Here is a 13,661-nt window from a genome sequence, read left to right on the forward strand (position 1 = left end):
GTTCCCATGAATTTCTGGAAGCCAGCACTGGGGAAACAAGAGACTTTGCTACTTGGGGTACCTTCTCATTTAGCCCTCTTTTGCTCACTGCCTTGAGCTTTCAAACTCCTTCAAAGCTCAGGAACATTTCCAAGAAGGAAAAAAACCCACCACCAAAAATCCAAAAAGACATTTTGAGTTACACCCCAGTAAACACTCGGCATCGTTTAGACCATAATAGTGTGCTAGAGGCAGCCAGCCTTGGTACCACAGCTTCACCTAAGTGGCATTTTTACAAAATTAAACATTAAGTCCTCCACTCAGTCTTGGGACAAAGAAATAAAATTAAAGTCACAGGAGTACCAAAAGGCATTGGTCAAGTTGAGACTCGCCACAGCAGGATTATCAGTGTTCCCAGCACTGAACTGTACTGCGCCAAACTAATGGTTTTGGGCTGCTCTTTCACCATCAGCAAATACTTGCCACAGTTAATCTCTGCCAGGAACTGTCCCCACAGACAAGGGTTCTGTGGTCAGAGGGGTGTATAGACAAAAAAGCAGAAACAGTTACCATAGACCTAGGTAAGACATACACTAACCCCACTACAGCTACTTTAAAAGTCTTTGCTCAAAACCAGTTTCCTTTCTACTACAGACCTCCACCTGACATCAACAGCTACAAAGCTACAAACCCTAAATCTCCAACTCCTGACTGGCTCCGAAAGATCTCCCATCTGCAGCCCTGCAAACACCTTCTCCCCAGTTCTACCCGACGGGCTGAAGAGCCAACTGCCACATTCAAACATGCCCCCAGCTGCACTTCTCCAGCACTGCTGAAGAGATCCAGGTGCCCCACAGCACCACTGCGAAACGGGTGTGAAAGCTCTTTTGACAGGGGAACAGAAGCCCAGGCACTAAGGTGACATGGGTCTAGTAAGGCAACAGCAGTACTTGATAAAGCCCAGATCTTCTAATTTCCAGTCCTGAGCTTTACCTTGTGCTCCTTTCCAGGGACTGTGATAGTCCTAACAATACTTTGCACATAAAAAGAATTTACAGTCAGTTTTGGACATGAAGCTTCACAACACCTCTGGGTAAAATTATTACGACTTAACAGAAAAGAATGGAGAAGAGGAAATCTGAGCAGCTGCTCCATCGTGATTGCTGGCAAACTCCAAATAGTGAGAATGGAGAGCAATATAAACTACATCTTAAAAACCATAGTTTATAGTTTCCTACAAACTACATGATTTAAAATTTCTTTTCTGTCTGACCTCATGCTAGAAATACAGGAGAAGTCAGACAGAACAGTCTGTGAGGAGGCTGAAGCAGGTCTGCGGCAGCCTGGCAGTGTGCTCTGCATGCAGGAGAGCGCTGTTAGCACCGAGTGGTCCCTTGGCAAGGTACCAAGCTCAGAGACCTGAGAACTACGGAGCCTCTTCCTCTCTTGGTCAGAATTCATCCCGTAATCTTGGTGGGTGGTCCATGCCAAAAAATGAAGAGGGTTTTCCATGCACGTCACGCTCTCTTTTCACAAAGGCGGTAAAAGAAGAGACACAGTTCCCGATAAAATGATCGGACTGGCCAAGAACATACAAATCAATCTGAGGCACTTCTGGCTGCAAGCTTACAACCTTGATCTGCAGAGAAACAAGGAAAGCAAATGAATTCAGTCATTTATTATTACAATCTAAATGCCTTGGCATAATATTAGAAATGTGAATATACAACAAAAAGAGAGTGGATTGTGTCTTAAGCTGCCCTACAACTCATTTATGAACAGATAAATGTCAAAACTTTTTTTACAATCATTTAAGTTTATTTAATTGAAGTCTTTTTCAAGGAGAAATCCACTACCATGCAGGATAATGCTCTTCAACCTCTAGGAAAGCTAGAGTTTTACCATATAATTTTTATTGCTGTGAGCAAAAGTTACTTCGAGATGCCAACATTTGTCTGTGAAAAACATATTACACAACTGCCTGCCTGCTGTCCGTGGCAGCAACAGGCCAGAATCCAAGGAAGGTTTTTATTAAAGCACTCCTGCCATAACGGGTTTCTGAAAGACTTACCTTTCCTTGAAAGAACTGCTGTATTTCTGTCGTGTAAGGCTCAGAATCAGTAGCGACATAAACAGAGTTAGCTTCTGTCTTTTCCACCCAGAGCTTGAGAGCACGCTTGATCTCTTTGAGGTCTGGCAGGCACATGTCCATGGTAAGAGGGACCGCAGCACTTCGGTCGTAGCCCACGCACTGAGGTGAAGCCATGAAATGCGGCCCGGCTGTTCCATCCTTTAACATATTGCAAGCATTTTTCTATTGGAAGAAGAAAAGAGAAAATACGAATTTTGAATGGCAATAGTGTGAGAAAACATTACCACGTCCCCCATCTCCGCCAGCAGCGTTACAGCCTGTTTGGAAGAGGAATCCCAACAGCACTGCTAACACACAGTGAGCTACTGAATGCCAGCAGCATTCGGGGCTGCCACCCCAGAAGGACAACTCCTCTTCGGGCAGCTTCTTCCACAAGCATTAGCTACCAGTCTACAGCAACTGCACGGGCTCCGGCAACCAGCCTCACATGGGAACCATACCCAGTCTGAGCCGATCCGCAGATGAATTCCAACGTAGGGCCTGACCAGCAGAGAATGAATATAGGCTTCTCCTTTCTTCACCATTTCATCAGACCACACGATATACTTATGGAGGGGCCGGTGCTCCTCCAAGACTGGAAACTGGGCCGGAGCTCCAGGTAAGGCAAGGACAGGGTGCTCAGATGGTGAAAACCTACAGGATAAAAACCCAGCAGACTTGAGACATGACATAACCTTGCATGCATCATCTTGCAAAAAGACTACTGCACATGAATTTCATGAAGGTTAGAATCTAAACTATGAACCCCCTGAAATAAGCAGCATCTATTGCCCCAAATTTACCCAAGACAAATGCTAACCATTTTACCATGCAAACAGAACATTAAAGCAAAACTCAGGTACTGTATTTTACCTTAGATCGGGTAACAAATGAATTAGTATTATTTGACAGACACAAAGATAAGAAACTCATACGCATAGCAATGGGCTACCAAGCAATGACAGCTTATGTTTTCACCCCAGACTAGAACAATTCTGTCACCCAAACTTACTGATACGACTGAAGTGGCTCTGAAAACATGAGGTAACCAGCAAAATACAGTTCATGATCAGCAACTGAGAACGCAATTCTTTCTGAAGAATAATTAAATATGTAGTCAATAAATACCGTAACTAAATATTAGTGCCTCAAAAATCAATCAGCCTAACAGAGTCCGCACCTCATACTTCCCACAGGAAGAGCATGCTCAGCGAATATTTCATGGAAAAAGCATTAAGATTTTTAATTCTACTGCTAACCAACCACTTCGGTGGTTAGTTAAAAATCGTCTCCCCCACTGCTTTACACAGTCACTAGCACAACTGTTTTCGTGGGTTATTCCTTAGTGGCACGGCCAGCACTTTCCCATCTTCTCACTACCTTTGGATCCAATGGTCCTTGTAAGCAGAACTGAAGGAAATTCCCTTGAAGAGCTCAGACTTATCAAAATTCACTTGGAACTGATCCCAGAAGGGACCAAATGGATTTCCATCCTGCAAAGGAAAAACAAGTGTTCATTCAGCACATACACAGAGCCTGAAAGGCAGACCCAGCAAGATCCTGGGGTGAAGACCTGAAGAGTTTTTCTGTTACAGGAGGAAAGCAGACTGAATACAACAAGGCTATTTGTCACATATCAGCTCCACAGGAAGGAGAAAGTGAAACACATTAAAAAAAAATGAGCTGAGAACTAATGCAAAGGCTGTCTAAAAAGAACAAGAACACCACAGCTCTCGAACTTGTATTTCAAAGAGGCTGCTTTAAAACCAGCTGGACAGCTACATCACAGATGCAAAACAGGCAGAACCCAGTAAGCTTTGTTGTTACAGATCTGTTCTCCTTACAGTCACGATCAAGTCTGAAGTGATAAAAACCTGCTTACACAAACCATTCTCCCGAACCCCAAGAACCTGCTGACAAAGAAAGGCATGAAGGCGCAGCAAGCCACACAGATAAGCGGTGAAAGGAATGCCACAGGGACGGATCTAGGATGGAGAACTCTTTAAGTTTGCAAGTCAATGGCGACCTGAATGAGTCAGTCATTCCCTTTGGAACAGCAGCAGAATTAAGCCGCGCCCGCGGGGATGCAGCAAGAACTCACCTTCATGGGACAAGTGTTTTTGTCGGCACTTCTCTGAGCCGCCGCTTCGAAGCAGTAAGCCACTCGCTTGCCAGGAGGCCAGTGAACGGGCGCCAGCTTCTCCATGAAGTCCTCCAAGCTGATAACGCGGTGGTACCGCAGCAGCGGCTCCAGCCTGAAGTACTCCGCGTAGGGAACGTGCAGCTGGAGACGACAGGGACCGCCTCACTCCGGGGCCGGCGGCACACAAGGCCCCGGAGCGCGAAGCCTCCCCCCGGGGCCCGCACCTCACCCCACGGGGAGAGGCCACAGCCCCGCCAGCCGCCCCCTCCCCGCCGGGCTCCCGGAGGCTCACGTTGGTGTAGGGCGGGCGGTGGTGGCGGTACTCAATCCACGGCGGCACGGCCAGGGTCCGGTTGAGGGCACGGGCGAAGGCCAGGGCTCCCAGGAAGTGCTCGGCCTGGTTCCCGAACCGGCCTGCAAGAGAGGCGAGAGCGGGGCTCAGCCGGGGCCTCCGCCGGGGGCTCCGCGCCGAGCCCGCCACGGCGGGAGAGCCTCACCCATGCAGGGACAATAGAGCAGGTAACCGGCCGGGTCCCAGGTGGGCGCCGCGTCGCCTCCCGCCGCCGCCACCAGCGGCACGAGAAGGAGGGAGACAACGACCGACAACGGCGCCGCCATAGCGGCTCGGCGGAGGTCAACGCGAGGTGGCCCCATCCCGGCATGCCCCGGGGCCCGCCGGAACGGCCGCTCTAGCGGGAAGCGGCAACCATCGAAGCGGAAGCGAGAAGCCGACGTCACTCCCACAATGCCCCGCACAATGGGGCCGCCGAGGCCTGGGCCGGAGCCGCGCCTGGCGGGGCCCGGGGGAACGGGGTGAGTGCGGGAGGGGGGGGAAGGAAGGGGGGAGGCACCGGAGGAAGGGGGGCGAGGGGCGGCGTCATGGCGGCCCCCTCCCCTCGGCGGCGGGGTCCCCTCAGGGCAGATGGGGGCGTGGGAGGAGGAGGAGGGGGGCGTAGGCCGGGCCCGCCTCTCCCCTTCCCTCCCCCAGGGCTGCGCCATGGTAACGGGGGGGGCGGCACGTGTGCTCCCCCTGGCACCGGCCCGGCCGCATCGACGGACCCTTCCCGGGCTCCCATTTCCCTCCCGGCAGCTCCGCCGGTTGCAGCCAGCACGGCCGCAGTCTGTTCTGGGGGCTTTGCAGCCACTTCGGGGCTGAGTGGGTGAAAAAAACGGTCTTTTGTAGCATAAATAAATCATTGCGGAGCCATGTTGGCGTTTGGGGCTTTCCCGGTGGTGCAGGGAAGGGATTTTGGCTTTTAAAATTCCGTCTGTTGTCATGTCAGGGAAGTGGAGAGTGAAGGAGTTCGGTCAGATGGGAAAATCGTCCTGTAGGGATGGTGCGTTTGGTTACATCCTGGAGGAAAGGTGCAGCAGCTCTTCCCTGGGTTTTAAAAGTAAATGCAAACTTTAGGCACAGTTTTTCTAAAATCTGTAAGTAGTCTAGTGGGGGAAACTGATGTTGAGGCTTGAGCGGCTCGACATCGCTCAGCTGGAAAAATGAGCATGTTTGTACGTAAAAACATACATATCTAGAAACGGCCAAAGTCACTCACTGCAAGAAAATAACGGTTTTCATAGGGGAAGTCAGGGAATCATAATGACATGTGAGTTGGTGTTTGTAACTGTAGGAAAACTGTAAAAAAAAGTTAATGCGATGTGTAAGGAGGTAGGAGAGTGATTTTTACACCCAGGTGTAGCATTGGCAAGGCTGGTACTGCAGTACTGTATCTAGGTCTGGTATCCACTTTTTTTCCCCCTTATAATTAAAAAAAAACCCCAATATTGGAAAGCGGCAGGGGATGTAGAAAAGTCACAAAAGGGATTCGAGGTCTGGAAGCAGAACCTTGCAGTCAGGGGTCAGAGCCAAGACTTGATTAGAACACTGTAAGGAAAAGTCGGGGGTGGTTTTGTTATGCTGTGTGGAGGCTTTGAAAGATCTGCTCTGAGGGATGTTGCTGCAGCAGTTTAAGGTGGTGTGGTTGCTGGTTGTCATGTAGGAAAGTCAATATAAAAATGAAGCCATGTCTCAGCCGGGCCAGGGCTGGCTCTGACACAGCAGCTGGGGTCACTGCAGAAGCTGAGTTTGGGGCATGACGCTGGGCTGAGGCCAAGTGCCCACCATGGGTTCTAGCCTCTCCTTTCTGCCATGTAGCTGGTACCTTCCGCTTGAGCAAGTTTAAGCTTTAACAACTTAAAATAGCTTAGCAAACCTGAGTGGGGGACTGATTTGGCTGTGGGAGGAAAAATGTAAAAAGGAGTTACTTTTCAATGGGGTAGGTTCCTTCAGCCACACCACTGTGGAGTTGTAAAGCAGCCCAGGCCAGTGCAGTGCAGAAGCAGGTGGTGAGGACTGAGGGGATGCAGGAGTCCCTGCAGGAGGAAAAGTGACAGTACTGGAGCAGCTCCTTAGCAACGGCACAGCGGGATTTGGCAGGTCGAGGCCAAGGCCAGCCAAATGCAAATCAGACACAAGAGATGACCTTCAGAAAAGAGAAGCCACAGCTCCACAATCCAGGGGCTGGTCAGGCAGCCTGCCAGGCCCGCTGCTCTGCCTCCCACTGTTGCTGCAGAACCGCCAGATGAGCACAGGTTTGCTGTTGGTCCAGTCAGAGAACGCGTCCGGGCTCCTTTTGATTTTTTTCCTGATTATTTTTAACCTGCCAGTTCCCCAGTCTGGTTCCCAGCCTAGGTCACAAGATTTTCCCACACAGCTGAGGACTGGTGTTCCATGTCACAGGAGTGGCTTTGAGGGGCAGAAACTGCAGAAATTCTGTATCATTGAACCATACTTTGAGAAGGATTGAACAGTGGGACAAACTGTCAAAGCAGGTGGTAGACTCTATTCTAGATACTTTCTGTGACACTCAAGAGCTTTTTTGTACTATGTACCAACTCAGACATACCTCATTGTTTTGTTTTCTGTGCAATGACAAGTGGCTGGAATCTCATACATAGCGTACGATCCATCAGCTTATATGAGTTCCCGATGACTGTAGCAATGAAATATTTCATCTAAGTTGGCAGCCAGTGGGAATCCAGCTCTCAGGTGGATGGTGTTTCTTTCCAGCTCTCTGTTCACTCTGCCAACCTCTTAGCCTCTGTAGAACTGAAGCAGAGGAAGATTCATCTGGTGATGGGAGTTTTCCATAACTGACTTACCTGAGATTCTTGGAGCTGCATAAGCTAGGCATATTTTTCTAGAACTAGTACAAAACTTTCTAAGATAACCAGGTTTCCCAAACAGTGGTACAAACACTGTGATCTACAAGATGTTCTCTGAACAAGTGTACGTGAAGTGTTTCCACACAGCGGTGACTGTCTCTGGTGGCTATGGACTTATAGTGAAAAAGAAGCACATTGGAAACATTCTTTGGGGAAATGTTACTAAGAAAACTAATTGAGTTTTTAAAAAATTCGAAACCATAATTCCAGTGAAGCATGAATTATGCTGTCAGAGTGTCCTAGGACATGCATTTAGACTTAGAAAGAGACCCAAAAAGGTAGAGTCCTTTTTCTTGCTAGACCCTTACAATTTTAAAGGAAAGTTGATGAAATTTTACAATAATCAATTACAGACATTACCATATCTTAACTCATTTTTATTTGGGTTTCTGCTCTGAAGGCAAAAGACTATGTGCCTTACTATTAAAGACAGCAAAATTCAAACTCTTGTCATCTTTCAGGTAGCTTTGAAACTGGCACAGATGGCTGAGCTTGTTCAGAGGGAAAGAAGCAACTATCTGGTGAAAGTGGCAGAGACTCCTGGAACGCGTGCACAGCTCTGAAGCAGGAGGTAGGGAACACTTATCTTTTTCTGGCACACATCTCATACAGAGGTGAATTATTCACGGTCTTAGACACATACAAAGACAACTGCTCTGAGTTTCAGGACTCCTGCACCCTGAGGGGTAGGAGCAGCGGTCACATCACACGGGGTTGTCCCAAAGTGGCACCTCAGCAGTTCTAGTCCTTTATTGTTCCGCTCTGCCCGCATAGATTCAGCCTGCACAAAACTGAATTCTGTTCTTAATGGACATTGCCAAACCTCATAGTGACAAGTTTTCTTGGAGTCGTCCCATTTCCCAGTGTTTTCCATCCTGAGGGGACCGTTCACGGTGCTATGAGTGATGGTGTAGTTACAGTTATTGTTGTTTCAGCTATTCATAACGTTCAGTGGTGCACTTTCTTAATGGGGGTTGGTTAGTTCCCTCATAGTTGCACATCCTGCCCACAACTGGCACTCATGTTGATGTGCAGGCAGGAAGTTCCTCCCTCTGAAGCAATCATGGAGTGAGAAAGAGCTTGAGGGTTTGATGCTATTTTAAGAAGAGTTTCTCAGGCAGCTAAATTCAGTGAAAGAGATCTTTTCTGAGGTTTTTATCTCAGCTAACCAGTTTAGACGTTGGTAGAACCATATAAAAATGCAGTACTTTACCAACAAGACAAACAACTCATGCTAAGAGTTGTTAGAGTACTAACCAACCTGCTAAGAGAGTTTAATACAGATTTTCATCAACATGAAAGCCAGCAGACAATACAGGAGGAATACTTTGTTGAACAGGAAACAGTTTGAGCTTCCATTATCAATGAATGAGAGTGTAAAAGAAAAAAAAATAATTAAAAATTGCTCATTACTGTAGAAATCTTGCTAAGCCAGAGAGGCAGAATCTGTTCTACAGTAGAAAAGTGAAAGTACAATGACTAATCACACCCTGAAGAGATGCAGTATCTGTTGCCTTCCTGAAAAAGGTGTGGTGTTGCTGATAATAGTTTTCTTCCCCAGCCTGGTTGACCCACGTGTGGTAGTTCAGATTGGTTTGCTAGGAGATGGTTTTACTAGTGCACCAGGTTGGTAACAGAGTGGATGAAAGAAAAAAATACAAGAGAACCCTAGTTTCTCTGAGAAGCTGTAGAAGGGAATTCCATGTAAGCAAAGATCAAGAGCGAGTGAGAATAGACCACGAAGAACATGAAAAAGGGGCATGAGAACCAATCCACAAAATACATGGGGAAAGGTGAGGTATTTAGAGTTACAAAGAGACACCTATGTACAATATTTCAGGAGAAAATGCATGTAACGCATAACACTGGCTCTTAATTGTTGCAAAAACGTAATTCAGAAAAAGTTTAACATCATTTTATTCAGGTAGCAGGGGTTAAGGAAGAAAAGAATGAAACACGTGCTGGAGATGGGAGTTTCCCATGTCTGTGAACAGGCATCTTCACATGTTTATAATGCTTCCTGAATGCTCACATGTGCTTGTGTGCACGGGTGAAAGATGCAGTGTCTTAACACCAACACTTCTGTGATTTCAGATGAAGATGTTCTGCTATTAAAGCAGTTTGATCACAGAGGGTTCCAACAGAAAACTGCACCAGGACGACATCACAGCAAGACGCCTGCAGGCTCGAGTTCTGCTTGACATGGCCATGTTCTACTAGACCTGCCATGACGGCATTTTTTCCCAGTGTTCCTAACTGGATTCAAGATGCAAAGCAGGAGGAGGAAGAGACAGGCTGGAAATTAGTCCCCAGACCAAGAGGTGAAGAGACGGAAAGTCAGGGAAAATGCCAATGTGAAATATCAGAGACCTCCTTCACTAATGTGGACAAGCTGAGAACTCACACACTTTCCCATACTGAGCAGAGACCGTACAACTGCCCTCAGCTGCACTGCGGCAAAGCCTTTGCTTCTAAGTACAAGCTATATAGGTAGGTAACTGCTGAGCACCTCTGCTGAACAGTGCTCCCCTACCAGAAGAGAGGGGAAAACCCATCCATCATGTTTTTTTGCTTCAATTTCTGAGAAGGTGGAGGAGGGGGAATGCCCTTTTTACCTTGTAAAGCAATTGAGTCCCAGACATTACCATACTTGGCATCTCTTTAAGCACCTTCCAGAGAACTTCAGATAATACTTTATCCTGAGCTCAAGGTGTTTTTCATTTTACTAAGGAGGAAATTAAAGCAGAAAGTGAAGTTCACAGATTAAAAAACAAAATGAAAAGCATGAATAGCATTCACATTTCATAAGCCCTACCTCTAACGTTACTCACAGGAATATTTCTATAGCAGCTGTTGTTCTAGCATGAAGAAGTAGGGTTCCCATGTATGTACTGAAATACAGCATAGAATAATTAAACTATATGATCACTAGGAACTTGAAACTCGGTGAACCAGTGTCAGGGAATGTAAGATACTGAGGTGAAATCAGTCCACAGTGGCTGTCAACAGACTTGCCAGAGTCTGATGCCTCCTGATGAGATGAAGCCATCTCACCAGCAGACAAGCATTTCTTGTCATAAACTACCACGGCTTTCTTTGTCATTTCTCCCTTTGATGGCCTCAGCAGAGAGAACAGGAGCTGAGTAGACAACTGAAGTATACGTGTGCGGAGGTGATGCATTCTAGTGAGGACGGGCACTGCTGAGGCAGACTCTGTAACTGTTGCTTGAAATGTTGTGTTTCTGTGCACATTGTTTAGTGGTGGTAAAATGCCACCTGGGATTTTTGTAGCATAATGTGTAGAACACAAGGAAAATTTTGAAAAAGTAGCATGTGTTCTCTTAGGGGTTGGACACTAGTCTAAACTTCCCTGCTTTTCTCCCGAAAGGCATATGGCCACGCACTCTGCTCAGAAGCCTCACCAGTGTATGTACTGCGAGAAGATGTTTCACCGGAAGGATCACCTTCGCAACCACCTCCAGACCCACGATCCCAACAAGGAGGCCCTCCACTGTCCTGAGTGTGGCAAGAACTACAACACGAAACTCGGCTTCCGGCGACATCTGGCCATGCACGCCGCTGCCAGTGGCGATCTCAGCTGCAAGGTATGCCTCCAGACGTTTGAGAGTACCCAAGTCCTGCTGGAGCACCTCAAAGCTCATTCTAGGCGGGCGTCTGGTGGAGCGAAGGAAAAGAAGCATCCATGTGACCACTGTGATAGGCGCTTCTACACCCGGAAAGATGTGCGGAGACACTTGGTAGTGCACACGGGACGGAAGGACTTCTTGTGCCAGTACTGTGCTCAGCGGTTTGGGCGGAAAGATCATCTGACCAGGCACATGAAGAAAAGCCACTCCCAGGAACTGCTGAAGATTAAGACAGAGCCAGTTGACATGCTGGGTCTCCTAAGCTGCAGCTCATCTGTCGCAGTGAAAGAAGAGCTGAGTCCCGTCCTGTGTATGGCATCCAGAGACATGATAGGTGGTAAGAGCTTCCCTGGCATGTTGCCTGTGGGCATGTACAGCACACATCTCCAAACCATGCCAAGCTCAGGGATGCCCCATTCTTTGGTTCCTAATTCTCTTCCAATGGGAATGAGCTATCCTCTGGAGTCTTCTTCTCCCATCTCCTCCCCACCGCAACCTCCTCCAAAGTATCAGCTTGGATCTACCTCATATTTGCCTGAGAAACTACCCAAAGTAGAGGTGGACAGCTTTTTGTCAGACTTCCCTGGCAGCCTGTCTCTCTCATCTGGTGAGCCTCAGTCCTCTTCGCCTCAGCCACCCCCCCTGGATGAGGCTCTGCTTTCCAAGAGCCCTGCTAACCTTTCAGAGGCTCTCTGTGCTGCTAACATGGACTTTTCTCATCTTCTTGGCTTCCTCCCCCTAAATCTTCCTCCTTGCAATCCACCTGTATCATCAGGGGGATTGGTCATGGGCTACTCACAGGGGGAGACACAGCCACTGCTTACCACTTTGCAACATCAACCTCAAGAATCTCCTGGAGCTGGGGCCTCGCTGAACTTTGGGCCCCTTCATTCATTGCCCCCTGTCTTCACCTCCAGCTTGAGCACAACCACGCTGCCACGTTTCCACCAGGCATTCCAATAAGCTGAAAATAGCACTGGAGAACAGATCTTTCAGTCACCCTTTTGTGGAGAGCCTTAAAAACGCACAACTCTTACTTCCCTCTGGGGTGTGAAAGCTTTGCAAAGCTGTTTCAGACAGGAGGTTTCTGATCTCTGAAGGGAGCACTTGTAGACTGGAACAGCAGAGGTCCCCATGCAAGTCCCAGTCCTGTACAGTGAAAAGATTTCAGCTAATAGACTGGATATATTTTATCTAATTTTTAATCTGTGAATCAGGAGCCACGCTTAGCACTGACCTTCCCTGAGATCCTGGAGCTATGTTCCTCTTTGGGAAGGGACTGTCCCAGAGAAGGAGTTGAGACTCTTTCATCTTGGGCTAAACTTTTGAAGAGTCCAGCTTCCATTTCATGTTATCACACTGCAGTTCTGGCAGAACAGCCAACGCCTCCACATGGAGAAGGAGGAGAAGTCAGGATGCCCGCTTTGTATGAAGCCAACGGGGAAGAGGCTGTCCTTCCCCACTACCTCTCATCCCATCATCTAACACAGCTTACTCCACCGAATACAGCTTACTCCACATCAGTGTTAAGCAACAAGACCGTTTACATAGTGAATTCAGAGACATCACCTCATTCTTTCTTTTCGGAGCCCTTAGGTTAAACTCATTACAGTGAACATTGTTTACACAACACAAATCTGTTTCCACCATTACAAAAGTAGGAGGCACCAGAATACACTGGTTTTATATCTGGTGTAGCTAGAACACTGTTTACACAACGAAGTCAGGTTGCACTGATTTCTCTTCACTTACCGTGTTCTTCCCCCATGGGGAAATACACTGCTTTTTGGACCACTTCAGCCTCTGCCGCTGTAGGCAGCAGCTTCCCGCATTTTCTCTCTGGCTAGCCGCGTGTCAAGGGGATGGAGCAGCTCTCACAGCTTAGCTTGTTTTTCTGGTGTATGGATAGAGACCTTTTAAGTATCTCCCACAGGCAAACAGATCATGCATCTGTTCTGGAAACCAAAGCATGTGAAAAAGCTAGGTTAGGAGCTCAGGGCCAGCAGCACTGAGTACTGTTGTACCAGGCATGGTTGAGAACAGGCTGCAGGCCCCTGCTCCATCAGTTCCCTTGAGATGAGGAACAGAGTATGAGTTTCTGAGGTTTTTTTACCACACCAGTTCAGTGAGGTCAGTACCCTTTTGGCTTATCCATGAAGCAGACTCAAGAGATGTATTTTTACCCCTATCCTAGGGTGATAACCTCCAGGAATCAGGAGGAAAAATTGGTCCCAGCTTCATTTACACTCTGTCAGTATAATTGAAGCGTTTTCCCCAACACTAATAGTTCTAACAAACACTGAGGGTTTGGGCCTGCAGTCACCCTTTCACTTAGGATTTGGTTCCACTGGCCTTTTTGTTCTCTCCTCGAGCCTTGCCTGCTGAAGCTAAAGTCCTGCTTCCCTTGCTCCCTGCCCCACCTTTTAAATTCTTCCATGGACTGTCTAGCTGCTGAGGACAGAAGGGTTACACTGGTAAGTGGCAGCCAGCTGCTGATGTCATTTACCATCTGTATCACCTCCTGCTCTCATCTTCCTGG

At 47.7% G+C, this 13,661-nt stretch overlaps 3 protein-coding genes across 3 annotated transcripts in view; 1 reads left to right on the plus strand and 2 right to left on the minus strand.

Moving 5' to 3' along the window:
* Positions 1–13,661, minus strand: part of MAPRE1 (microtubule associated protein RP/EB family member 1) — a gene marked incomplete at its 3' end in the record, with an annotated part of 218,294 nt that overhangs the window by 168,174 nt on the left and 36,459 nt on the right. The gene's annotated exons all lie outside the window — the stretch shown is intronic.
* On the minus strand, positions 1,430–4,907 carry POFUT1 (protein O-fucosyltransferase 1; the record flags this gene model as incomplete). Its single annotated transcript, XM_082007409.1, has 7 exons — positions 1,430–1,618; positions 2,051–2,293; positions 2,572–2,764; positions 3,491–3,603; positions 4,212–4,394; positions 4,546–4,667; positions 4,751–4,907. 7 exons carry the CDS (start codon positions 4,905–4,907, stop codon positions 1,430–1,432), a joined length of 1,200 nt encoding a protein of 399 aa, XP_081863535.1.
* Positions 9,682–12,085, plus strand: PLAGL2 (PLAG1 like zinc finger 2; the record flags this gene model as incomplete). Its single annotated transcript, XM_082006999.1, has 2 exons — positions 9,682–9,965; positions 10,864–12,085. The coding sequence occupies exons 1-2, from the start codon at positions 9,703–9,705 to the stop codon at positions 12,083–12,085; spliced, it is 1,485 nt and encodes a 494-aa protein (XP_081863125.1). The 5' UTR covers positions 9,682–9,702.

The sequence above is a fragment of the Phaethon aethereus genome, assembly GCF_964289735.1.
Source record: "Phaethon aethereus genome assembly, chromosome: 16".
NCBI classification, from domain to species: Eukaryota; Metazoa; Chordata; class Aves; order Phaethontiformes; family Phaethontidae; genus Phaethon; species Phaethon aethereus.